At 45.4% G+C, this 25,439-nt stretch overlaps 1 protein-coding gene across 2 annotated transcripts; it reads right to left on the bottom strand.

Moving 5' to 3' along the window:
• Nucleotides 1-1,071: 1,071 nt before the first annotated feature.
• On the bottom strand, nucleotides 1,072-19,727 carry SHISAL2A (shisa like 2A). Of its 2 annotated transcripts, XM_058552428.1 has the most exons (4): nucleotides 19,313-19,727; nucleotides 14,085-14,224; nucleotides 2,327-2,597; nucleotides 1,317-1,379 (listed from the first exon to the last, which is right to left on the bottom strand). In XM_058552428.1, exons 1-3 carry the CDS (start codon nucleotides 19,492-19,494, stop codon nucleotides 2,371-2,373), a joined length of 549 nt encoding a protein of 182 aa, XP_058408411.1. In that variant the 5' UTR covers nucleotides 19,495-19,727; the 3' UTR covers nucleotides 1,317-1,379; nucleotides 2,327-2,370. The 2 variants fall into 2 exon arrangements, with proteins under 2 accessions (XP_058408410.1, XP_058408411.1); XM_058552427.1 differs by lacking the exon at nucleotides 2,327-2,597 and having other exon boundaries at nucleotides 1,072-1,379.
• Between the last annotated feature and the right edge of the window lie 5,712 nt (nucleotides 19,728-25,439).

Raw genomic sequence — 25,439 nt, 5'->3', positions numbered from 1 at the left:
TCACTGTCAGAAATGTCAAGGGCTGCTTTCAGTGGCTACGGAGTCTCCTCGATCCTCACCTCGCCCACCCAAGGCAAAGCCTAAAGCCACCGCCAAAGTTAGGATGAGAACAGCCAGGAGAGAGGGGTTGCAGTCAGCATCTTGCCCTAAGATTCCTTTGCCATCATCTTAATAACAAAAAATTAAAAAAAAAAAAAAGCTAAGATGTAGTTGCCAACATTGTGCTAAGTACTTTGCATGGACTAAGTAATTTAATCCTCCCCAAAACCCTATGAGGTGGGTACTACTATTATACCCGCTTGCTTGGATGAGAGAATGGAAGCATGAATGTTACCTAGCAAGCAAAGCCAGGGACAGGATTCGAACTAGGCATTTGGCTCCAGAGTCCCTGTTCTTACTCACTATGTTATGTTGAAAAACAGCCACCTGTAGTGTTAAAAAGCACTTTCATGTTTATGAAGGGAGTTCGTATCCATCATCTTATTGAACACTCGTCATAACCCAGCAAGGGAACTGAGGCTAAGGGAGACTAAGGGACTTTATCAAGGCCACATGGGGTTAGGAAGTGGCCAAGTGCATTTGTGGAGCCTGTGTTGGGTCTGCTAACCATTCATTCCCTCACCCGTTCAATCACTCTTTCATCCACCTAAGGAACTGAATGATTATTAAACATGGCTGGGCCCTGTGTACTCTACACTCCCTCTCATTCTGTTCCTTGGCAAGGGGCTCACTCCAGGAGAGGCAGGAGTCACTTGCCTCTGGGTCCTGGTCATCTCCCCAGGTATCCTAAGTACACCTGCTGTGTGGCAGCAAGACCAAGTCAGAGTTCTCCGACTCCCCAGGTTAAGTGAGGGGCTCCTCTGAGCCTCCACAGCTCCCAGGCTTCTCCCTGATGGCATGGAGCTGTTACTAACCATTTTACCCAGGACCCATGTCTAAACTCTCTTTGGCCCACAGTAGGCCAGGCAGAGGAGTATAGCTGGGTCCACAGCAGGACTTGGGTGGGTTTGCTGGGAAAAGCCCTCATTTATCCCGCTAGTCTCCAAAGTCCGTTTGATCATCCCCACTCCCACCTTTCACCAAAAAGAGACTCCAGAAGAGGATGGTGCAGAGACATTTATTGGATGTTTATGGGGCTGGTCCGCATGGGTCTAGATTGGGGACAGGGGCCTCCTCAGGGCTGCCTGAAATGTCACTGGCAGTCACTGTGGCCATGAAGCAGTGCTGGAGGAGGTGTTTGGGGTCCACAGCCTGTTCCTTGTTGCAGTCCAGCCATGGGCTCAGGAAGGGGTGACTCTGCCCGAGAAGGCTCACTCCTGGCACCTCCACCGAATTGCCCATGTTCCCACCTTGGCGGTCAGGGGGCGCCTCCTCCGGGTCTGGAAAACAGTAAGCTCGGGGCATGCGGCTTCCTCCTGCAGCCCCTTCCTCCCCACCAGGATCACACACCCTGGCTAACTTCCCTGAGGGCTTACCTTGGGCAGGACTGTGCTCAGAGTCTTAAATGCATTATTCATTTAACAAATATTAATGATAAACCACATTGTGCACTAGGAACTGTGAATGTTTCTCATGAACTTAAAGTTTAGTGGAGAAGACAGACAACAAACAATATTTAGGGAATATGAAGACTTCACCTTCACCATAGACCTATGAGATACGTACTATTAAAAACTCATTTTATAGATGAGGATACAGCCTTGCTACACAGCTAGTATGCAGAGAAGTGCTGGAAATTTTAAAAACATTCTCTGCTTTAAGAATAGATTCCATGACTCTCTTCATCTACTGCTTTATTCTCTCCTCTTATATCTGAGCTTGAAAGGAAGCTCACTTGCCCTTATTATTCCCCACTTTCCATTCATGACTTATTCTGCTGTAATTTACTTGGTTTCTGCCCCCAACATACTTTACGATGTTTTGTCACTAACTCCCACGGTCACTTATAAATCCTTATCTCCCTTGACTTATCAGGAGCATTTGCCACAATTGAGCATTCCTGCCTTTTTAGATAAAAAGTGTATCAAGTGTTCAAGCCAGAAATGTGAATCATCTCCCACACCTTCTCCCCAGCCCCTTCACAAAGCCAAGCAATTCACCAGGTCCTGCTGATGCCACCAAATCACCATCTGCCATATCCACCCATTTCTCCCCATCCCCACAGCCACCACCCTAGGTGAGGCTTTCATCTTCTTCTGCCCAGATCACTGGAACAGCCTCCACGTGGGCCTCCTCCAGCCCATCCTCCAGGTTCAAGCCAGAGAGATCTTTCTAAGGTCAAGTGAATCCATTTACTTTCTCAAAAGCCTTCAGTGTCTTCCCTTACCTGTGATCCTTGAGGTGGCATTCAAGGCTCTTCATGTACTGATCTCATTCCTTCTCTTCAGCTTTGTTACTAACTACTCTTCCCTCAAGAACTCTATGCTTTGCCACACCAAAATTTTCATTGTTTCCTAAAGAGGTCCATTCCTTCACATCTCTAGGTCTTTGCTTGTGCTGTTTCTTCTGCCTGGAATGACACTTTATACCTTCTCTGTCTAGAAAACTCCTGTGCTTTAAGACCCATTGATAGAGGATATCCAGGAAGAATGGTGCATCTGAAACCAAGGGAAGAGTGAATTTCAAGAAGTTGTACTAGACATTGGAGTTGGCTACCCAACATCCATTCCACCTCTTCCCACTTGATAATAAAAATTATATCTAGGGGACATTGGCCCCATCCAGCTCCAGGAGTGGGGCCTGATTGAACTGAGCCAATCAGGTAATCCCATTCCTTTGCCACATGGATGGGCAATCAGTGCATAGCATTTCCCTGGGCACAGCGATCGGTTTAGGAGTGGGCACATGACCAACGGTGCTCCAATCAGAGTAGAGCTCAGGCCTTTTTTTTTGTTTTTTTCTGGTTAAAGGAAGAGATAGCTGCCTCTTTCTCCTCCTGACTAGAAGGGAACAAAAAGCACGTAGTCCCAGGGACTGCTCGCAGCCAACTTAGTACCATGAGAAAAGTCAGTCTGAGGAGTAAGCCAACACAAAATAGAGGGCAGAGTGGAGAGAATCTCAGAGAATGGAGCCACAAGCCTGAAGACATTGTAAACTTCTATTCAAACCATACCTAAAGCCCACCCTACTTTTGGACTTCTCACCTACAGAGTCAATAAAGTTACTTTTTATGTTTGGAGCTTTCTATTTTTAAACAATTTAAGACTCACAAGAAATTACAAAAACAGTACAGGGTTCTAACGCATCCTTCATCTAGCTTTCCCCACTGATAACATCTTACATAACCATAGAACAATTTCAAAACTAGGAGATTGACATCGATTTAATACTATTAACTAAACTACAGATCCTATTCAGTTTTACCAGTTTTTATATGCACTTTTTTGGGTGTATAGTACTATGAAAGTTTATTACATGTGTAGATTTATGTAACCACTGCTACAATCAGGATAAAAAACTGTTCCAGGGCTGACCCAGTGGCGTAGTGGTTAAGTTCGTGTGCTCCACTTTTGTGGCCCTGGGTTCACAGGTTCGGATCCCAGGCATGGACCTACGCAACGCTTAACAAGCCATGGTGTGGCAGGCGTCCCACACCAAAAAAACAAAAGTAGAGGAAGATGGACACGGCTGTTAGCCCAGGGCCGATCTTCCTCAGTAAAAAAAGAGGCGGATTGGCAACAGATGTTAGCTTGGGGCTGATTTTCCTTACACAAAAAAAAGCCTATTCCATCACTACAAAGAAACTTCCTCATGCTACCCCTTTATAGGCAGACCTTCCTCCTACACCTCTCTTGGTAACCACTAACTATAATCACTATAATTTTGTCATTTCAGAAGTGTTATATAAATGGAATTGTATAGTACACAACCTTTTGAGATTGGCTTTTTCATTCGGCATAATACTCTTAAGGTCCTTTCAAGTTGTTGCGTGCATCAATAGTTGTTCCTTTTTATGGCTACATATGTTCCATTGTATGGTTGTACCATCTGCCCACTGAAGGACATATGGGTTGTTTCCAGTTTTTGTCTATTACAAATAAAGCTGCAATGAACATTTGTGTATAGGTTTTTGTGTAGACCTACATTGTCATTTCTCTAGGATAAATACCTAGGAGTGTGATTGCTGTTTTGTATGGTATAGTGGGCTGAATGGTGGCCCCCAAAGATATCAGGTCTTAATCTCTGGAACCTGTGAATGTTACCCCATATGGTAAAGTTTTTGCAGATGTGATTAAGGGTTTTGAGATGAGGAGATTATCCTGAGTTATCCGCGTGGGCCCTAAATGCCATCACAAGTGCCCTTGCAAAAGAAAAGCAGAGGGAATCAGACACACACAGACTATGCGAAGACAGAGGTCGAGATTGGAGTGCTACGGCTACCAGCAAAGGAATGCTGAAACCGTCACCAGAAACTGGAAGAGGCAAGGAACAGATTCTCCCTGAAGCCTTTGATTTCCACCCAGTGAAACTGATTTTGAACTTCTGGCCCCCAAAACTGTGAAAGAATAAATTTCTATTATGTTAAGCCACTAAGTTTGTGGTAATTTGTTACACTGGCAATAGGAAACATATATATTAAGTATCTTTAACTTGACGAAAACACCAAACTGTCTTCCCAAGTGGCTTATACGATTTTACATCCCCACCAGCAATGTATGAGAGATGCAGCTGCTCCACGTCCTCAGTTGGTATCGTCAGCGTTTTTACTTTAGTATTCTGACAGGTGAAGGGGTACCTCATTGTGGCTTTAATATGCATTTCCTTAATGGCTAATGTAGGTGAAACATATTTCCATGTGTGTATTTGCTATATGTACATCCTCCTCAGTGAGGTGTCTGTTCAAGTCTTTTGCTCATTTTCTAATGGGATTGTTTGTTTTCTTAATGTTGAGTTTAGGGGATTCTTTATATATTCTGGATAAAAGTCCTTTGTTGGATATGTGAATATTATTCCCCAGTACAGGGCTTGTCTCTTCATCTCTTAATAATAGAGTCTTTAGCAGCACAAGAATTTTGAATTTTGATGAAGACAAATGACCAATGTATTTTTTTAATGAGTTGTGCTTTTGGTACCCTGTCTAAGAATTCTTTGCCTCACTCGAGGTCATGAAGATTTTCTCCTGTTTTCCTCTAAAAGTTTTATAGTTTTATGGTTTATATTTATTTTGAGTTAGTTTTTGTATAAGGCGTGAGGTTTAGGTAAAAGTTTATTTTTTTTACCTATGGAAGTCTAGTTGTTCTAACATTATTTATTGAAAAGACTATTCTTCCCCCATTGAATCGCTTTTGTACCTTCGTCAAAAATCTGTTGGACATACTTACAATGTGGGCCTATTTCTGGACTCTATCTTGATCTATGTGTCTGTCCCTCTTCCAATATCACATTGTCCTGATTACTGTTGCTATATAGTAAGTCTTAAAATCGAGTAGTGTGATTTCCTCCAACTTTATTATTCTTTTTCAACATTATTTTAGCTATTCTAGTTCCTTTGTCTTTCCATATAAATCTTAGAATCAGTTTGTTTATATATACAAAAGATCTGCTGCAACTTTTATCTTTACTGTGGTGAGTCTTCCAATTCATGAACATGGCATGTCTCTCCATTTATTTAGGTCTTTGGTTTCCTTCATCAGCAGTTTGTAGTTTTTATCATACAGATCCTGTACCTATTTTGTTAGTTTTTTTAAGTATTTCACTTTTCTTGGAGTGACTATAAATGGTATTAATGTGTTTTTAATTTTGGTCTCCAATTGTTGTTGCTAACATATATAAATACAATTGATGCTTGGTTCTGACCTTACATGCTATGAGCTTGCTAAATGCACTTATTAGTTCCAGGAAGTTGTTTTGTGTGTCTCTGTGTGTGTGTGTTCTGTAGATTCCTTGGGATTCTTTGTTATTTAAGCTTGCATTTTAAGGCATTCCATTTGGTACAGGGGTTTAGTTCAACCTTCTATTCAGTGCAAGAATCCCCTTAGCTGAATCCCACAATTAGCCTTTTCCTGATTACCTTCCAGGCTCGGGGGTGCTCTTTTTTTTTTTTAAACCAAGAGTTACAAATTGATGAACCAAATACAGCCCAGAGTGATGAGGGTGATCTTTACAGGAGTATTTTCAGGTCTTATTCTAAGAAAGGTCTACCTTTATTGAGTCAACATCTGCCTCCCTATGGCTTCTGCCACTGATCCCAGCTCTGTTCTCTGGCTTCTCACAAAATGTCTTCTCCTCATGCCCCAGGACAGCCTTGCAGAGATCTGAGGTGCTAGACTGTGAGCCCTGAGACTCTTTTGCTCAAGGCCAAATGTCCCCAACTCTTCTGCTGATACTCACATGACCTGGTTTGGACTGAGGTGGTCACCTACTCTGATCATGTTCTGATTGGTCAAAGTCCTTAAAGTGTGGGGCTCTGAGCAGCAGGCAGTCAGGGCTCTGGGGAAGCCCTTAGGCTTCTAGGAGCTATAAAACCTTAGCTCAAATCCTCATTCTGATACTAAATCATTGTGCTACCTTGGGCTAACCCAGTCTCCTCTCTGGATCTCAGTTACCATTCTATAAAATGGGGTAGAAAGTAGGGCTGGCCTCTTTTTTCTATTTCTTTTCCCCTGAATTCCAAGTTTTAAAGGATTCTCTCTACATAAAAGCATTTATTAAATACTAATTTTTTTTCCATTTTGTATTAATCAAAGAGCTCTGATTAGCAGGAGAGAGCCCATGCTGATTACCCCCCTTGAACTAATATAATTCTAGCTTGAAGCAAAGAAACTTGGTCCCAGTAAAACCTTTGAAATATTGGAAATTGCTCAAGAATCCTAATTGCTATATTTGGGGACCCTCAGGTGACTAGAACTCAAAATTGGGAACCTGTGCCAGAGATGCTAGAAAGTTACCTCTGAGATGTGATGGCCGGTGTGTTCTACCCAACTGGGAATAAAGAAGAACCATCGGGCCGGCCCGGTGGCGCAAGCGGTTAAGTGCGCGCGCTCCGCTGCGGCGGCCCGGGGTTCGCTGGTTCGGATCCCGGGCGCGCACCGACGCACTGCTTGGTAAGCCATGCTGTGGCGGCGTCCCATATAAAGTGGAGGAAGATAGGCACCGATGTTAGCCCAGGGCCGTCTTCCTCAGCAAAAAAGGAGGAGGATTGGCGGATGTTAGCTCAGGGCTGATCTCCTCACAAAAAAAAAAAAAAAAAAAAAAAAAAAAAAAAAAAAAAAAGAAGAACCATCACTCTCTTGCTTCCAGATCCTATACGTCTGTTAATGGAACCTGAGATTCCACTCATCTTTTTTTGGCAGACACATCACACATGTGTGTTGGCACACACAACACATGCTGGTTCATACTGAGCTTGTGGACCCACAAGACTTGTGTCTTTTTCACATGACTCTCTTTCCCAGATCCCAGTGCTTCCCTGAAATGTGTATCCTAGGCCCTTCACCTCCACAATCCTAGCCTTGCAGGGAAACCAGCAGATTAGGCAGTGGTCCCACTCTCGATTACACATACTTCTGCCTCTTCCTTTGGCTAATATGTGATGGACATTAATAAAGTCTCACAAGGGTGCCTGAAGCCTGGGGGGAGGGGGTCCCATCTTTGAAAAGCTGCTAGCCAAGAGGCACTTGGGAGAGCAGGAAGCCTAAAGACAAATATCCCAAGTTCAATCTTCAAGCTACGATAAGATTCATGTTTGGCTAAAATGTGCTGGTACAACAATCTTATCTTATTCTCCTAACAACTCTCTGAGGTGGGTATTATTTTTCCACAGTATAAATAAGTAACTGAGGCCCAGACAGAGAAAGTCAACATTGACACAGCTATTAAGTATTAGATCCAGGATTCACTTCCCATTCTGCTTGATTCCAAAACTTGGACTCTTTCCACAGAGCAAGCATTCCCTTAGTATAGGCAGGAACTATGCTAGGTCCTGGGCATACAAAGGCATTTAAGACATAGTTCCTATTTCTGATATTAACATTAATCTTTGATATTAACAGACTCTTTGAAGAAACTAACATGTAAAAATCTAAGTGTCTGATAATTAAAATGAGAGCTACTAATGGTTTACAGGCTACCATGTGTCAGAGAGTAATCAGCTCCTATTAAGCATCACCTCTAGTTTTTACTACTCTCTTAGCAGGTATTATTGTACACATTTTGCAGAGTAAACTGAGGCCCAGAGAGAAGTGACTTGCCTAAGGCCACACGATGAGAGCGACAAAGCCAGGATTAGAGCCTGGTTCTCTGACATCCCAGCCCAGGGTTGTGCCTTCCAAACCTTCTCCAAGGACCTCTGTGGTGAATCCCCCCATTGCCTGGGCTCCTCAACCCTGAAATTGGGACTAGCCTGTGGTGACCAGCCAGGAAAGTTCTCAGTTCTCTCCCTGCTTGGAGATGAGCCAAGACTAACTCATCACTGAGGCCTGTTTGGTTCTTAGGTCCCACCTCCCCAAATGTGGTTTATTAAAAAGCAGTGGGCTTTGGGGCAAGCGAACCCTCTCTGGAGGGTGAAAGGGGCTGCTGCAGGGAGAGATCCTTGGCCCAGGATGCAAAGGCTTGGCCACCAATTGGCTGGGTGACCTTGGGCACATGACTATCCCTCTCTGGACCTCAGCTCCCCATCTGTACAGTGAGAGCATCAGACTTAGAGCCCTGTGAGGCAATGAGAATGGCTGATTAATGATCTTCCCACCAACATCTTTCAGAGGAGAATGAGAACTGAACTCTTGTCTATCACTTTTCCCCCATTTTTTGGTCTCTTATTAAATGTACATAGGTTGGAATATCACCTCCATGCTTACCTCACTCACCTTATCTGCAAAATAAGGTTGATAATAACCACCTGGCAAAGTAGTTGAGCGGTTAAATGGGATGAGGTATTTAAAGTCCTTAGCACAGCACCTGGCACAACAGCAGGGCCTCGATCACCCTCTGATCAAGCTAGATCCTCACAAAGTACCAGAGCAAGACAGTTAGGGTCTTTGTTGCATCCCAAGTTTGGGGCATGGGGTGAGGGTGGGGGGTGATGGGACAATACAGAACGCCTGGGCAGCAGAAGGAGCCTGTTTTCAAAAACTCTGTTCCACTTCTGCTCTGCTTTTGCCAAGGCACTCCCCACCCTGCCCCTGCCCCCACACCGAGATGTCAGGACCCCGAGGTACAGTGCAGTGAGTGTAGGCTCTAGAGTTGGGGATATCGAGGTTGACATCCCAGCAACACGTGCTCGGTAGCTGTGTGGACTTGGCTAGTTCACTTTCCTTGGCTGAGCCTTGGTTTCCTCTGCTGTAGAATGGGGCTAATGATCTCTACATGTCTTGCTGAAGGGGAAGACAGCAAACAGAAATGCAAGTCTGTGTGAAGGGTAAAGTGCTGATGAATGTAGGATAGTGGGCCTGTAACTGTCTCAGATGTAGAAAGAGGGGCAAGAGGCTCTGGGCTGATGCTATGAGTTCAGAAAAAGGAGAGGATAGCACTAAGTGAAGAAGAAGAGAAGGAAGGAACTAAGAGCTGAGTTTGGGCAAAAGGCAGAGAGCCGAAAGCTATCATTTAGTAAAAGGTCAGGAAATGTATATTCCATCTTAAAAATGAAAAGCAAAAAACAGGAACACAAGCTGTCTCAAACCCTGGCGACTGAAAAGTCCAACTGGTGGCTGAGCAGTGAAAAGTCGGAGGGTAGCTTTCATTCACAGGGCCAGAGGATGAATGTATTCCCCTTGAGTCAGAAAGGCTGCGGGGGACAGGGTGGGGAGAGACGAGGGAGCAGGACACAAGCGGGAGCATCCCATAGACCCGGCCTAGCAAGAGAGAAAGAGTAGGACTCGGAGGCGGGAGGCACCCGTATTTGAATTCCAGCTCCACAATTTACAAGCTGTGACCCCATGGGCAAGTCATCTAACCTCTGAGACCTGGTTTTCACATCTGTAAAATGGGTGATACTAACACCTACTTCCCTGGGGTAGTTGGGAAAATTAGGTGAGACAGTGCATGTGACATCTCAGTGTCTGGCATGTAGCAGGGACTTCGCTTTCACAGCACAAGGATAAGGAGAGGAAGGAGGGTGGAGGTTGAGTTGGCTCTGTCACTCACTCACTAGGTGACTTTGAGCCTCAGTTTCCTCCTCTGTAAAATGGACAGTAATAAGATCTATACTGCCCAGTCATTGTGAAGAACAGATGAGATGCTCTATTTAGAGCTAGTTCATTCCTTTTAACTGCTCTATCATATTTCACTATTCCTCTACTGATGGACATCTAGTTTGTTTCCAATACGACAAGCTAACATGATATCCATCTTTACATGATATCCATCTCGCCTCGTGCAACTATTTCTCTAAGGCAGATAATTAGAAGTGGGATTACAGTCCCCCCTTATCCGCTGTTTTGCTTTCCATGGTTTCAGCTACCCACGGTCAACCACAGTATGAAAATATTAAACGGAAAATTCCAGAAATAATTCATAAGATTTAAATTGCACACTGTTCTGAGCAGTGTGATGAAATTTCTCTCCGCCCCGGCCGGGGCCATGAATCATCCCTTTGTCTAGCAGATCCACGCTGTATACGCTACCCACCTGTTAATCACTTAGTAGCCGTCTTGATTATCAGATCGACTGTCGTGGTATCACAGTGCTTGTGTTCAAGTCACCCTTGTTTTACTTAATAACAGCCCCAAAGTGCAAGAGTAATGACGCTGGCAATTGGGATACGCCAAAGAGAAGCTGTAAGGTGCTTCTTCTAAGTGAAAAGGTGAAAGTTCTTGACTTAATAAGGAAAGAAAAAAAATCATATGCTGAGGTTGCTAAGATCTACTGTAAATTTTATTACAATAAATCATTATAATTGTTCTATTTTATTATTAGTTACTGTTGTTAATCTCTTAATGTGCCTAATTTATGAATTAAACTTTATCATAGGTATATATGTATATAAAAAAATATAGTGTGTATAGGGTTCAGTACTCTCTGCGGTTTCAGGGACCCACTGGGGGTCTTGGGACATATCCCCCATGGATAAGGGGGTACTACTGTACTGAGTTATAGGGTGTATACACTTCTAGTTTAAATAGATATTGCCAAATTGCTCTACAAAGTGGTTATACCAATTTATACTCTTACCAGTAGTATATGAGAGTATCCATCCCCCCCAACCTTCTCACCATTAATATTTTTTGACTTTTGCCAACATAATTGTTTAAAAAAAGTATGTCACTCTTAAATTGTATTCTGATTATTAGTAAGGTTGAGCATCCTTTCACGTGTATTCTTTTTTTTGTGGATTACGTTTTTCTCATTTGTTTACAAGTGTGCTTACATATTCTGGTTACCAATCCTGTCTCTCTTTTATATACGGTTGAATCTCATTATTCACAGTAGTTATGGTCTATAAAGTCATTGCAAACACTGAGTTAGCGAATACTGAATCACTGCTCCTTGTAGAAATACATGGGTAGATTCCCATGAGCCTCTGGTCACATTTTTGTCAACTGATCAGTACCTAACTTTGTTTTCTGTGTGTTTCTGTTTAAAGACGCCTTATTTAATATGTATTGTTGACTCATTAACATTGAACTCACTGCCAACAGCGCTATAACTCCTGCATGAACAAAGTTTAGATAACACAGGTATTCTTTCCACAAGGCACAACACAGCCTTCTTATGCTTAGGACACTAGACACACTTCAGCATTATATTTGGGGACCATTTTGAACAGTGAAATCAACAAAAATCACAAAAATGCAGAAACTTGGCACCAAATATACTGCGAAAAGGACACTTGTTTACAGTATGAGAGCTGAAACAAGAAGGCAGAGCGTGGCCTTGTTCAACCTCAGCTAGGAATGTGTGCCACGGGGCAACTCAAAGTCTTTGCTGCTCTGTGCGTGTCCACATCCACAAATGACCTCAAAAGCACTGTGAGTATTGATTTTGAGGTTACAAATAAATTTTAGCAAGTAGGAAAATTCCCAAATATGGAAACTGTGAATAATGATGATTGACTGTATATATGTATTTACATTTATATTTATAATAGCTTTGCAGTCCATCACTTGTTTTTTAACTTTTTGTATGGCGTCTTTTGTATTATTTGTATTTAATGTCTACTTGTATTTGATGTAGGCAAATTTGCCCCTTATTTTTGTAAATTAAATGTTTTATTCAAATTCTTATACTTTAGTCTCTTTCTGGACTATCTTTCTATCCTAGGGTTTCTCAAGATTGGCACTTTTGACATTTTGGGTCAGATAATTCTTTGTTGTGGAGTGCTGTCCTCTGTATTGTAGGATGTTTAACAGCATCCCTAGCCTCCAGCAATAGATACCAGTAGCACCTCTTCCCCAATTGTGACACCAAAAATGTCTCCAGACATTGCCAAATGTCCCCGGGGAGCAAATCTGCACCTGGTTGAGGACCACTGCATTGCCCAATTCTATCTGTCACTTTCTGTGTCAATATCAAACTGATGAATTCTTGTATCTTTAAAATGTCCTATTACCTAATAGGGCAAGTCTCTCCTCTTCTTTCTTTTCCAAAATTGTTTTGTTCACTCTTGCACCTTTACTTTCTAGAATAATTTTAGAATTAATTTGACAGATTCCATGAAATCTTTTGTTGGGATTTTTATTTATAGATTAATTTGGGAAGAACTGACGTGGCTATCATATTGAGCCTTTCTATCCACATCCATGCCGTATCTCACCAGACAGTCAGGTTCTTTTATGCCTTTCATTAACTTTTATGATTTTTTCTCTGTAAAAGTTGAAGCCTAGGCTCTCTGGTCTCTCTTAGGCTGAGTCTATGCTCAGGTTTTTTTCCTATTCCCCTGCTACTGCCTCCCAGGTCTTCCTGACTCCAAGGGGAGCCAGATGAATCCTTCCACCCCAAAAGTCATCCCTCCTACTTTTCACTGCTCAGCCACAGCAGGATTATTCATAGTCATCAGGATCTAAGCAGGGTTCTTGTGTTGTTGTTTGTTGCACAAGTTTGTTGTTAAGTTAGAAAATTAATCTTTTACAAATGAAAAAGCCCTCTGTCTTTCTCTGAAACCGAGCTACTACCCAGCCTGCCCCTTCTCCCTCCGTGATGTGTGCCACCCTTGGTGATTCTGTTTAGCTTAAATTCCTCCCCCATCTTGCCTGGACTTATCCCTGTGGTGCCCCAGGTGAATGACCCTGTCACTGCATAGGTCTCACTCAATCCTGCCCACATACCTGTTATTTACCCTCTCTGAGAATGCCTTTTCTCCCCTATTTTGCTTAACCAACTCCTTCACTAACTCAACACTAAGTCTACTCTCCTTTTTGAAACTCTCCTTACATTTAGCATCAAACAATTTTGTGCTTCATTATATACCTGCACAGACCCAGTGTGGTGGGCAGAAGAGTGTGACACAAGGCAGAAAGACATGGGCTGGATTTCAGCCCTACATTTATTAGCTGTGACACTTTGAGTAAGTCATCTAATCTGTCTCAGCCTTGATTTGCTCATCTATTAAATGGAGATAATACCCATTTTGAGTGTTGTCTACCAACTATACCGAAAGATTTTTTGCCAGTGGGGACTTGTATCTTTCACAGTACTTTGCAGAGGTTGTAAAAATATGTGCAATAAAGACTTGTGAAAAAGCAACACTTTTTTTGGCCCCTTAGAGGCTCTAGATGGCCTATGCTAATGAAGGAAGGGGTAGTCCAGAACATCAGATTATTGAAAAATACCTGTATTTAATTTCTGAATAAACTGAGTTTGGGGAGCAGCAAATTTGTCTTATTAATTCCATCTTGTTTGGGGTAATATTAAAATCAATTTCCATTCCCTAAGGCTAGAATTAAAACACTGTCTTAGAAAATCCACAAGATGGATTAATCTTTGTGTGACAAATAGAATGCTGACTATATCAAATTACTTTGATAAACACTGAGCACATGAAGAGTTTGGGATGGAAATATTCAGGTCAGGAACCTCCTGAGAAATGTGCTGCTGCTTCCGAATATTCCAGAAACACTCATGAGGCAAATGTTCAAACATCATTTCTAAACATCTCTCTGGGAAGGTGCTAGCCTGCTGAAGACAAGGAAATCGTGTGGGCTCTTTCTTACCTGTAGTCTGTAAGCTTAAGCCTGGGTCCAACTTTGTGTGGGGCTTTGAGCTGATGAACAGGTAACAGAGCACACAAGCGGTGACAATGAAGGCCAGGAGGACCACCGCTGCTATGGACAGGCCCACAAGAGCGCCGATACTGGGGAGAGACCATAAGGGAGCCGAGTGTCAGGGAGGGACTGGGGAGGCAGCATGTTACATGAGAAGTGTTGTAGGTGTCATAGGAATCAGCCGGCTCCCACTTTTGTCCTGTCTCCACTTGTCTTTTTTTTTTTTTTTAATTTTATTTATTTATTTATTTTTCCCCCAAAGCCCCAGTAGATAGTTGTATGTCATAGCTGCACATCCTTCTAGTTGCTGTATGTGGGACGTGGCCTCAGCATGGCCAGAGAAGCGGTGCGTTGGTGCGCGCCCGGGATCCGAACCCGGGCTGACAGAAGCAGAGCGCACGCACCCAACCACCAAGCCACGGGGCCGGCCCTCCACTTGTCTTAAACAGGTTTTCTGTGCCTAAGCATGGGAAAGAGCATGAACTATATGCCAAGTACTGGCCACATATGTAACATGACATGCCTCAGTGCTACCACGTAGCATAGTAGGCAGTTAGTACAGATTATTGAGTACCTACTGTGTGTCAGGTACTGTGAGATGTTCTCCCAATAGTAGGGGAGAGGCTGGCACCAGGCTTTGCGTGCCCTTCCTGCCTACAGCTCCTTCTCCAGCTTTTTGCCCACCCCCCCCCCAATTCCAGCCCCAGACTCCTGCCTTTGCCATTTCTGCCGGATTTTGCTCCCAGCTAGCTGATGGCTGATTTCCCAGCTAGCTGATGGCTAATTTAAACTAAACCGAAACACCTTAGAGCTTTGGAGAGTTCCTCTTCCCATGGTTAAGTAAATTATTGGACACCCCTGCCATAGAATAGTATAGAGCCATTAAAAACATGTTTTCAAATAGTATTTAAGGTCAAGGATAAATTCTGATGAGACAATGTTAAGTGAAAAGAACAGGACACACTACTAAATACATAGCATAACCCCAACTTAAATAAAAATAAACATAAATATATACATAACTATACATATGTAAGGTTGGACGGAAATACACCGAAATGCTAACAGGCTGTCTCTGGGTGTAGTGCAGGCTGGATGTCCTGTCCAGGTTCCATTGTGTCTTATGATTGTCGAACACTCTGGCCAGAGTTTCAAATGCCAGCAACTGTATCTCTTTATCTGAGGGCTTTCTTGGGTTTAGAACAGTCTCTGTCTGCACAGTGAGCAGGTCAGAAGTACAGGAAAATTAACGCCTCCCTTCTCCCACTGCACACAACCAGGGAGTGACAGACACTGGATGTAAACACCCAGCTTCCTGACCCTCAGGTGGGATGACTCAGGGGTACATTCTGCACTGTCTGGCAGACTTCAGCAGGTTTAAGCTCCAGTGACCCTCAGGGGTGACTTACTTGGTGACACATCATTGTTAGCTCTGTCCCTTCCCCGGCTCACTTCCCCACCCTCTACCAGTGTTTTCTAGGATCACTTTCCGTATAAACTACTTGCCCTCAAATCCTTGTCTCTGAGTTTTCTGGGAACCCAAGTTAAGACACTGGATCTCCCATGGTTTCTTTCCTTTTTTTGTTTCTCCCGTGCTTTCTACATTTCCTACATTGAGCATGTAGTACTTTTTAGTTCTTGTAAGCACTTTATTTAAACATTATTTCCTTTTTTGAGATATACTCACTGTTTATCAGGCTGTTATCTGGGAGACTTGGGACCCCACCCTTTTCGAGGGACATCTGTGGGCAGCTGGATGGAAATGGCCTTCTAAAAGTAGGGACCTTTGAGGAGGGGGTAAGAGAGCTGGGGGCATATATCCCAGAGCAGTGGTCAGTTAAGGAGCAGGCACTGTCTCTGACGGTCTGGGAACAGAGGAACCAGCCCTTAAGGATAGAGCTGGGAACAGGGGAGGCTCCAAGGGAGAAAATCTGTGCTTAGTATAAGATGAACTTTAAATGATCAGCGTTGTCCTATGGTGAAGGTACTGCCCCAAGAGGTGGTGGTTCCCTATCATTGTATGGGTTTGCACAGAACACCTGGGCAAGTACACCTTTCAGTGAAGTTAGGGATTCCTGCCCTGGGTGGGAAATTGGATGAAGAGCCACTAGCCTTCTAGGATTTCACAGATCTATGACTCTGAAAGATAGATAACCGCCTGTGACCTCTAGGAAAGAATTGGAGGAGTAGTCTAACCTTTGCTAGGGCTTTTGAGTCAAGCACTTCTAAGTTTGAATCCTGGTTCTCTCACATATAAGCTGAAAAATCCTTCACCTCTCCATCTTCATTTTCTTCATTTGTAAAGGTTCCTATCTCACCAGGTGTCCATAAAGGTTACATGAGATGTGTAGATACAGTGCCTGACCACCAGTTCTGCCCTCCAGCAAGGCTGCTGTCTTTGGTAAAAAAAACAGAACTACTGATAGAGGGTGTCTGGAAAGTGGACCAGACATGTGATAGCAACAGCTGCTTCTCCACTGGGAGTCTTCACATCCTGAGATATGCTTTTAAAGACAGCAGTTCTCCTTAAGCGCTATCCAAGGAAACAGTGTTTACCTGGAGACTTTTATGTTTTTAAGGGCCAGCTTTAATGAAAAGGGCCAAATAGAGTCAAGAGCAAAACAAGGTCTCCACCTTGCAATGGTGGGTCTCTGATAGGAGCATGCCAGAAGGGCTGTTTCAGGGTGTGGAGTACACTGATCACCTAGCTGTCCTGAGGACCCTTGGTTCCCCTCCTCCACTTTGCAACTGCCTGTGATGTTTATGAACCATGTTATGTCCAAGCCCAGGAAAAGTCAGCCCTGCAAGCTAGAACCTTTCAGCAGCCCTTGGGGTCTGGAATTGGAGCACACTCACGTGCAATGTGACCTCAGAGATCTTCCATTCAACCCACTACCTCATTGTCTGAGCCACTAAAGCACTCCACACATCAAGAGGGTCCAAGGCAACAGGAGGGACCACAAGGGGTATATAGGGAAGGGAGTGGTGGTAGAGGAATGAGGTCCCGGCTGGGTGGTGAGGGGGTAGCTGGGGTTGGGACCAGAGAGGCCTGAATTTTCATCCCGGCTCTGCCACTTCCTCTCACTGGGGTACTCTCAGATAGTAACTCAACCTCTTTCAAGTTTTCTCACTTGTAAAATGAGAGAAGACATGCCAGGGTTGCGAATGTGTGAATGCATCTAGCCCTTGGATGGTTCTAGGTAATGTTCTTTAAATCTCAGTCTACTATGACATTGCTAGAAGATCTTGGGTAATTCACTTTCATAGTCGGAGCTTCACTTTCTCCACCTATGAACCAGAGAAAGGGAACTCCCTTTTAATGAGCACCTACTATATGCACTAGTCACTTTCACATGCAATATTTCATTTAATCCTCACAACAATTCCACGAGACGAGTATTACTATTGCCATTTTAAAGATAAAAAAAGAGACTTGGAAATAATTTGCCCAAATTCACATAACTGTTAAGTGACAGAGTCAAGGTTTGGACAGGGTTCTAACCAGCCCCGAGGCTCTGCACTGTCTCTATACCTCAAAGGGAGGTCAGTGCTGTCACATTTCAGCACCCAGCTCAGTGCTAAGTACACAGTGGGTCTTCAAAAAATACTCCATTGTTATACTTTAGGTGCATGTCGCATCTCTCTGAACAGACTGTGAGCTCCTCAGGGGTAGGGAATAATTGATTTCTGTGTCCCCAATGCCTAACATACCACTTGGCACAACACAAAGGCTATAATGAATGAATGAATATATGGATGAACAGAGAATAGTAAATTAATATAATTCCCTCAGTTACAAATAGCAGATTACAGATAGCAGCCAAATGTGCAGGATCTGAAAACCGGGCCATCTGAAAATCCCTTGGAATTATGGATTGAGCAGTCTAGAAAAAGTGATAATATCTGTAATTGTCAGTGGCATATGCCAAGTTGATTTCACCTTTTTATCTCATTTGGTCCTTGCCCTAGTCAGAAATCACAGCAATGACTTATCATCCTTCCCATTTGATAGATGAAAAGACAGCGGCTCAGAGAAGTTTTAGTGGCAGACTGTCTGTCCTCTCACACCCAGAGGGTATGCAGCCTCTGGTCACATACCTCCAGGGACAGGAAAATCACTGTCTACTGAGATGGCCCACCCCATTTTTGCTGATGTCTGCTTTCCAGATCAGGCTCAGGATCAGGTCCTATCTTCTGAGTGAGGCCTTTGGAGACCCAGAAGGATGGAGACCTATTGCCCTCCCAGCCCCACATTTAGGTTCCAGGAATGTCAGCACTGTCCTAACCACCTCCTTCCCTGAACAAGTGGGGAGACTGAGGACCTGTGGGTGGGAATTCACCCAAAGTACACTTCTATTAATGTAGCCTGTGCTGGCTTCTGCTGTGGCACTATGCCACTGTCTCATGATAAACTCAGAGGCAGCTCTGATCCCCAGGTCTTCTGCCTTAGCTGGGAGTGGTGTACATCCCCAGCACTCACCACAGGCCTGTCAAACGCTCAGTGCTCAGTAAGGAGTGGCTGAAAGAATGACGAAATATGAGGCTGGGCTGAGGCTGGGGTTGAGTTGGGGTGTAGCATCAGGTTAGGATTAAGGCTTGAGGCTGACGTTTTCCTGTGGGCCTAGAGAATGTTTGGAGTAGGGGTGGGGGAAGAGTGCTGAGGTGGGGTTGCAGGGAGGATGAAGGGGGATGTTGGGGCTGGTGATAGAGTAAGGGCCTGCATCAGAATTGGGGAGTGAGTAAAGTCAGGGGTGAGGTTGGTGTTGACATTAGGAAGGGGACCCTTGTGGGCACTTGGATGAGGGTGGAGTTTGGGTTTCCTGTGAACGTTGGAAGATGGGAGTTTGCTGTTAGGGAGATGGTTGGTATGTAATTTGGGGTTGGGTGGTGGAAGATGACGTTTGCTGTGTGAGGTTCAAGCCTGGATCTAAATAATGGAGAGGGTCAGGATAGGGGAATGGAGCTGAGAAGCGGTTGCAGGGGGAGTTGGGTTAGTGATAGCGAGAGCGCAAAGGTCAGTATTGGGCCTGAGGGGCTAAGGGCTGGGTGGGGGTTGGTGCTGATGCTGGGGTGTGCACCTGGATGAGGACATGAGGACTGAGGATTTAGCAGGCGGCTGGGCCTGAGGGTGGGGCGAGGGGGCTAAGCTCTAGTGGGGTTAGGGCCAGGGCCGGTACCTGAGCCACCACATGTAGCTGTGCTCGTAGGGGAAGAAGCTGTGCGGGTCGTCGCAGCAGTACTTGTGGTCGCGGAAGCCGCAGCAGAAGACGGCGGCCGCCTCGCCCCCCGGCCGCGGGCAGCTGAAGCCGCGCACCACCTCCTGCTCGGCGCTCACGTAGCTCGTGCAGGCGCCGCTCATCGCGTCCGCGCCGGGCCCGCCGCCCCCTCGGGCCACCGGACGGCCGGCGAGAGGAGGGCACGGCGGCGGGGGAGCGAGGCACGGACGGAGACAGCCCGAGAGGGACACAGAGAGAGAGGCAGAGATTGACGCACAGAGACCGAGAAAGACACAGCGAGAGGCGCGGAGACGCAGCGGTGAGACCTGGAGTCCCCGAGGACCCAGGGAGGCGACCAGGGACGCGGACAGGAGGGGAGATGGAGGACGAAGCGGAGAGAGAGGAGGAGGGCCGAGGAGCGGTGGGGGTGGAGACCGGCGGGAAGGGGGCGGGAGCGGGGCGGGGCGGGGGGGCGACCCGCGGGGTCGGGAGGAGGGAGCAGCCCGGGCGCGTGTCTCTGACCGCACTCCCCTCTCCGGCCCCACTGCGTCCCCAGTTTGTGCACGAGGGCGCTGGGTGCTCAGAGAGACGACACGACGTGTCCAGGGTGGCAGGGCGGGACTCGAAGCCTCGGGCGTGGATTCCACTCCTGCCCCGAGCACCGCCTGGTGCTGGGCTCCGTGCTGGGCGCTGGGAATCTCGGGGCAGTCCAGGCTAGTGCAGGACACAGCCGAGCGACCAGCCGGCGACCACACTGTAGAGTCAGTATACCACCTCAGTTAACCTTCACAACAACCCGGAGGACCAGGGACGTTCAAACTCATTTTATAAGTGAGAGCTACGGGTCAGAGAGAAGTCGTTTCCCGGACTCTTAAACCCGTTGGGTTCTAACCTGGAGAAGACAGTTCTCACGCCCTTGCTCTTTCTGGGGCTCTCACAGTGCCTCTTTTCCAGTGGACTTTTAAATGTCCTCATCCTCTGGCTCCCTTGCCTGCCTCTTCCTTTCGCTGCGCAGCTAGCTCACGCACAGACATGTTCACACTCCCCTGGTCACACTTCCTGCCACACTGGCCTAGGACCACACTGGCCTAGGACAAGGGGCTAGGGGATGTCCCAGATGTAGTAACCCCACCCACCAGGAAGCAGAGCCGGCACACCTCTTCATCCTCAAATTATTTCTAGGTCACAGGGCAGTGTTCTCACTAGGGTGGGAGGACCACAGTCTAAGGGATCTATGTGAAGCCCTTAGAGCCTGCCTGTCTGTCCTCTCAGGGTGCATTGGGGAAACACCGGCTCTGAGAGGCGCTCAGCTCCGCCCAATTACACCGAGCCGGGATTAGAGACTCTTGAGCTTTAGTTGTCAATGATTCCCATTCAGCCAATCACAGGTTGTTGGGGCTGAAAATGACCTGTGGGCCACGTAATCAGTTATTGAATCACAGCTAGCGTTAAAAAAAGAAAAATTAAACGGAATAGAAAAAGTGCACTGCTCATAGTAAAGCTAAGTATCTTTTCTTTTTTTTTTTTTGGTGAGGAAGATTGGCCCTGAGCTAACATCCTTGCCCATCCTCCTCTATTTTGTATGTGGCATGCCACCACAGCATGGTTTGACGGGGATCTGAACCTGCGAACCTCTGGCTGCTGAAGCTGAGTGGGAATCTGAGCACTACATCACTGGGCCGGCCCCTAAGTATTCTTTCATAAAATGTTTGTTTCAGTTACCTATGTTTGTGTGCATTGTGGACCAGATCACAATGTAAAGTGCATTTCTTATTTTGAGTCAGGTTAAAAGGGTTTGAAAGCCACTGACTCTGACACCTCCATTGTACAGAAGGGCAGGGGCTAGCTCAAGATTACAAAATCTTTAGCTCTCCCCGTGTTTCACAGCAGTGGGTAGAGGAGGAAATAGTTCATGTGATGCCTTGGGACTCCCCAATTCCTCCATCGGTTGCATTGGGTGTGTGTGGGATAAATCATGGGCATCAGGGGGTCTGGGCTCAAGCCCTACTTCTACCCCTTCCCTGCTTTCTCTCTCTGTGCCTCGAGTTCCTTTTCTTCTATAGGCCGGCTCCTCAGATGCTGTGTGCCATGCCCTTGACCTGGGCTCTGGAGCCTCTGAGAGGGGTCAGATGGGGGTCTGCCCTTGAGAAACACACAGAACGATGAAGCAGTCAGACAATCACAGGACAGGGCAGTGAAAGGGGAAATGTGAGGACTGTGGCCACAGAGGGGTCACCATCTGAAGAAGCAGAGAAGAGTTTTGAGGGTGTAGTGTCCTCAAGGGTCACTGTAAGGTCAAATATGAAAACTGGAGGGAATTGCTATCATCTGCCAAAAAATCCCTCCCCTGAGCTGTGGATCTCACAAACTGGGAACTGGATGACATACTCTGATGGCCGTGCACTTTGGCCTCCTTATCAGATGGAGAGTAAAGGGGAGGAACGGAATCCTGTGGAAGGGAGAGGGGTCTTCTGGAGATATGGGGTTCAGCTGAGAGGTAGAAAGCACTCCGCTCTGACTTTTGGCAAAATTGGGAAGCCACCAACAGTTTCCAAAGTCCCTTTCCAGCCAAGAATTAATTTGTTCCTCCTAACACCCCTGTGGGGTGAGCCAAGCAGGGATGATTGTGCCCCTGAGAGAAATAACAAGCCCAGTGCTACATAGCAGTCAGTGGCCCAGGCAGGACTGGTACCTACGTCTGTCTAGCCAAGGTCCCCTTTGGCAGTTTGATGAAGACTATGGACCCCTATTCAGAAGAATATTTTTAACTACAAAAAGTGGGTTACTTAGGATTACAAAGGATACCAACTATATAGAATCATTATCAAAATATTTATTTTGTGAGTTAGTCCTTTTTTAACATATTAAACAAGATCTGGAGATTACGGTAATTCTGAGGTGGTGAATGAGTGTAAACAGTGTTTTAAGATACCACTATTCTAATGCAATATCAAAATACCTGATTTTTATTGGTACCAAAGTCACAGGTACTGCTATTGCTACTGTGATTTGTTGCTTACATGCATGATAGAAGGAAATGCTAAATTTCAGTTAGAGGTTAGTGAAAACAAGGATGTAATTTTTCTCCATCCAAGTTCATGGACACCCCCCGCCCACTCTATCCATGGACCTCTTGGGCTCTGTGGAATCTATGTTGAATCCTCTACCTCTCTGGTCTAGCTCCTACCCCAGTGCTTCTTCCTTCATCATGTGCATCATGTTTCCTCCTGCAGACACTTATTGCAGAGCTACTATGTGCCAGGCAGTTTCCCATCTTGTATGATATATAGTCCTTGAAAACTCCCTTTGAGGTAGGTGTTAGTCTTCCCATTTTGCAGCCAAAGTGGCTGAGACTCAAGGAGGTTAATTGATTTACCCAAGGCCACGCAGCCAGTACCTGGTCAGAGCCTTGTACCACCAACTCCTTCCTCCCCAACCCAGGTCTGGGGGCGAGAGTCTCCAACACCAGAGGGGAAGGAAAGTATAGGAGGGAAGGGTGAGTAGGCAGAACTCATATTTTTGGAGAACACACTGCGAATTAGACATTGGGCTCTGTGTTCTTCATTATCGTGCTTTTAATCTTCACAACAACTCTGTGCAGTATTACTGTTTTTTTTTTCCTTTCTTTTTTTTTTTTTCAGGAAGATTGGCCCTGAGCTAACATCTACCAATCCTCCTTTTTTTGCTGAGGAAGACTGGCCCTGGGCTAACATCCATGCCCATCTTCCTCCACTTTATATGGGACACCTGCCATAGCATGGCCTGACAAGCGGTGCGTCGGGGTGCGCACAGGATCCGAGCCTGCGAACCCCGGGCTGCCACAGCCGAGGGCGCGCACTTAACCACTTGCGCCACCAGGCCAGCCCCAGTATTACTCTGTTTTAAAAAATTAAAAATAACTGAATACATACATATTCATTATAAAACAACAAATTAGAAAATAAACCAAAAGAAAAAATTAAAATCATCCATAATCTTACCACAGAGAAATCTCTCTTAATACTTTGATATGGAGTCTTCCAGATACACACATACACACACAATTTTGCAGCCACTTTACGGCTAGGAAAACTGGGTCCAGAGAGGTTACGTAACTTGCCCAAGGCTATACAAGTAGCAGGTTCCAATCACCTGCTGTGTGACCTGAGGCCGGTCACTCTCCCTGTCTGCGTTAGGGCAGGAGTTAAGATTACTCAAGATGAAAGAGCCGGAAGCCGGTGAGCCATAACTGGACGCCCCTTCTGGGCGGCTTTCTAAACGGCGCGCCCTGGACCTCAGCAGCCTTGCTCCAGGAGCCGGGTCCCCTCAGAGGGTCCAGAAAGAAACGCCCCCTCGCTGTGGTGACCGACCTCGCAGCTCGGTGACCGCAGTCAACGGAGGCTGAGAATCCGGGTGCAACCCGCGGCTGAGTACTCGGTTCCGTGGGCTCTGTCGCGTGTGTGGTCTGCGGGGAGTCCCTGGACTCCGGACGCGGCGGAGCGCGAGCAGCCCTTCTTCCCTTGCCCTACTGCCGCCAGCTGTGCTGGCCCGGACACCCCTTCCCGTTGGCTCTCCTCGCCCCGCACCTAGCCCTGTCCGGGCTCTGATGCCAGTCTGCGGTTCACCGCAACTGGAGAAGCAAAGAAAGGACGCAGGCTTGCATCAAGTCCCTCTAAGAGCCATTTCCTCTCACCGCCACTCCCTTGATGCCCAGGACGGATTCTTTCCCTTCTCATCGAGAATGAGGCTCTTGCGTCTCATCCTGAGAGAAGTGACTTTGCCACGGTGGCACATCAAATCCAGGGACAAATCAGCGATGGAGGCTCAGCTCCCCCACCAGCCAGGCTCTACCCCCACTCTAGGTGGCCATCCTTTCAGTTTAGGTTTTCGTTAGTTTGCTGTTTGTTTTACTACAAATCTTTAAGACACACAAAACGACTTAAAGGATAATGCAAGGACCACCCATGTACCCTCCACTCAGTTTAAGAAATAAAAATCGATCAATCCTGTTTGAAGCCCTCTGTGTGTACCTCCCTATCCACCCACCCCCACTCCACACCTGTTCTCTTGAATTTCGTGTTTATCATTCCCATGCTCTTATTTATGCATTTATCGCGTATGTCTGGATCTTTGAGGAATGAATGGAGTTGCTTTACATGTGATTAAATTTTAAATAAATAGCATCATACTGCATATATTCTTCTGGAACTTGCTTTTATCACTCCGTCTTACGTTTGTGAGCTTTGTCTATACTGATGTGTATGCTCAATCTAGTTCATTCATTTTTGCTGCTATGTAGTTTTCCACTAAGTGAATATATGATGATTTATTATCCATTTTCTTCAACATTTAGATTGCTCCCAATTTTTTTATTGCTATACAATAATGCTTTTCTTGAGTTTTTTCTTTTAAAATCAATTTTATTGAGGTATATTTTACAAACAATAACATATATCCATTTAAAATGTGCAGCTTGGTGAGATTTGACAAATATATACACTCATGTAACTACCACCACAGTCAAGATACAGTACATTTCCATCACCCATCACCATCCCTTGTGCCCCTTTGCAATCAGCCCTCCTCCCCACCCCCAGCCTTGCCTTAGACCTCACCAGTCTGCTCTCCATCCCTATAGATTAGTTCTGCCTCTTCTTGAATTTTTATGTTAATGGAATCAGACAGTATGTCCTCTTTTGTGTCTGACTTCTTTTATTTATCTCAATGCCTTTAAGATGCACAGAAATTGTTGCATGTACAAATAGTTCCTTCCTCTTTATTGCTGAGTATATGGAAAGATACTAATTATATGGAAACACTGCAATTTGTTTATTCATTCAACTGTAATAGGCATTTGGGTTGTTTCCAACTTGGGACTATTATGAATTAAGTTGCTATGAATATTTTTGCACATATACTTTCACTTTTTTGGGTACATGTGTTTTCATTTCTTTAGAGTGAATACCTAGGAGTGGAATTTCTGGGTAATAGGTTAGATGTATGTTTAATTATAAGAAGTTGCCAAACTGTTGTCTGGAGTGGCTATACCATTTTGCATCCCTACCAGCAACGTATAAGGGGCTAGGCTTCTACGCCTGAAACTAATATA

Source organism: Diceros bicornis, chromosome 13 (assembly GCF_020826845.1).
Source record: "Diceros bicornis minor isolate mBicDic1 chromosome 13, mDicBic1.mat.cur, whole genome shotgun sequence".
NCBI classification, from domain to species: Eukaryota; Metazoa; Chordata; class Mammalia; order Perissodactyla; family Rhinocerotidae; genus Diceros; species Diceros bicornis.
The sequence above is the reverse complement of the archived record's forward strand: the minus strand, read 5'-3'. Positions and strand labels throughout refer to the sequence as shown.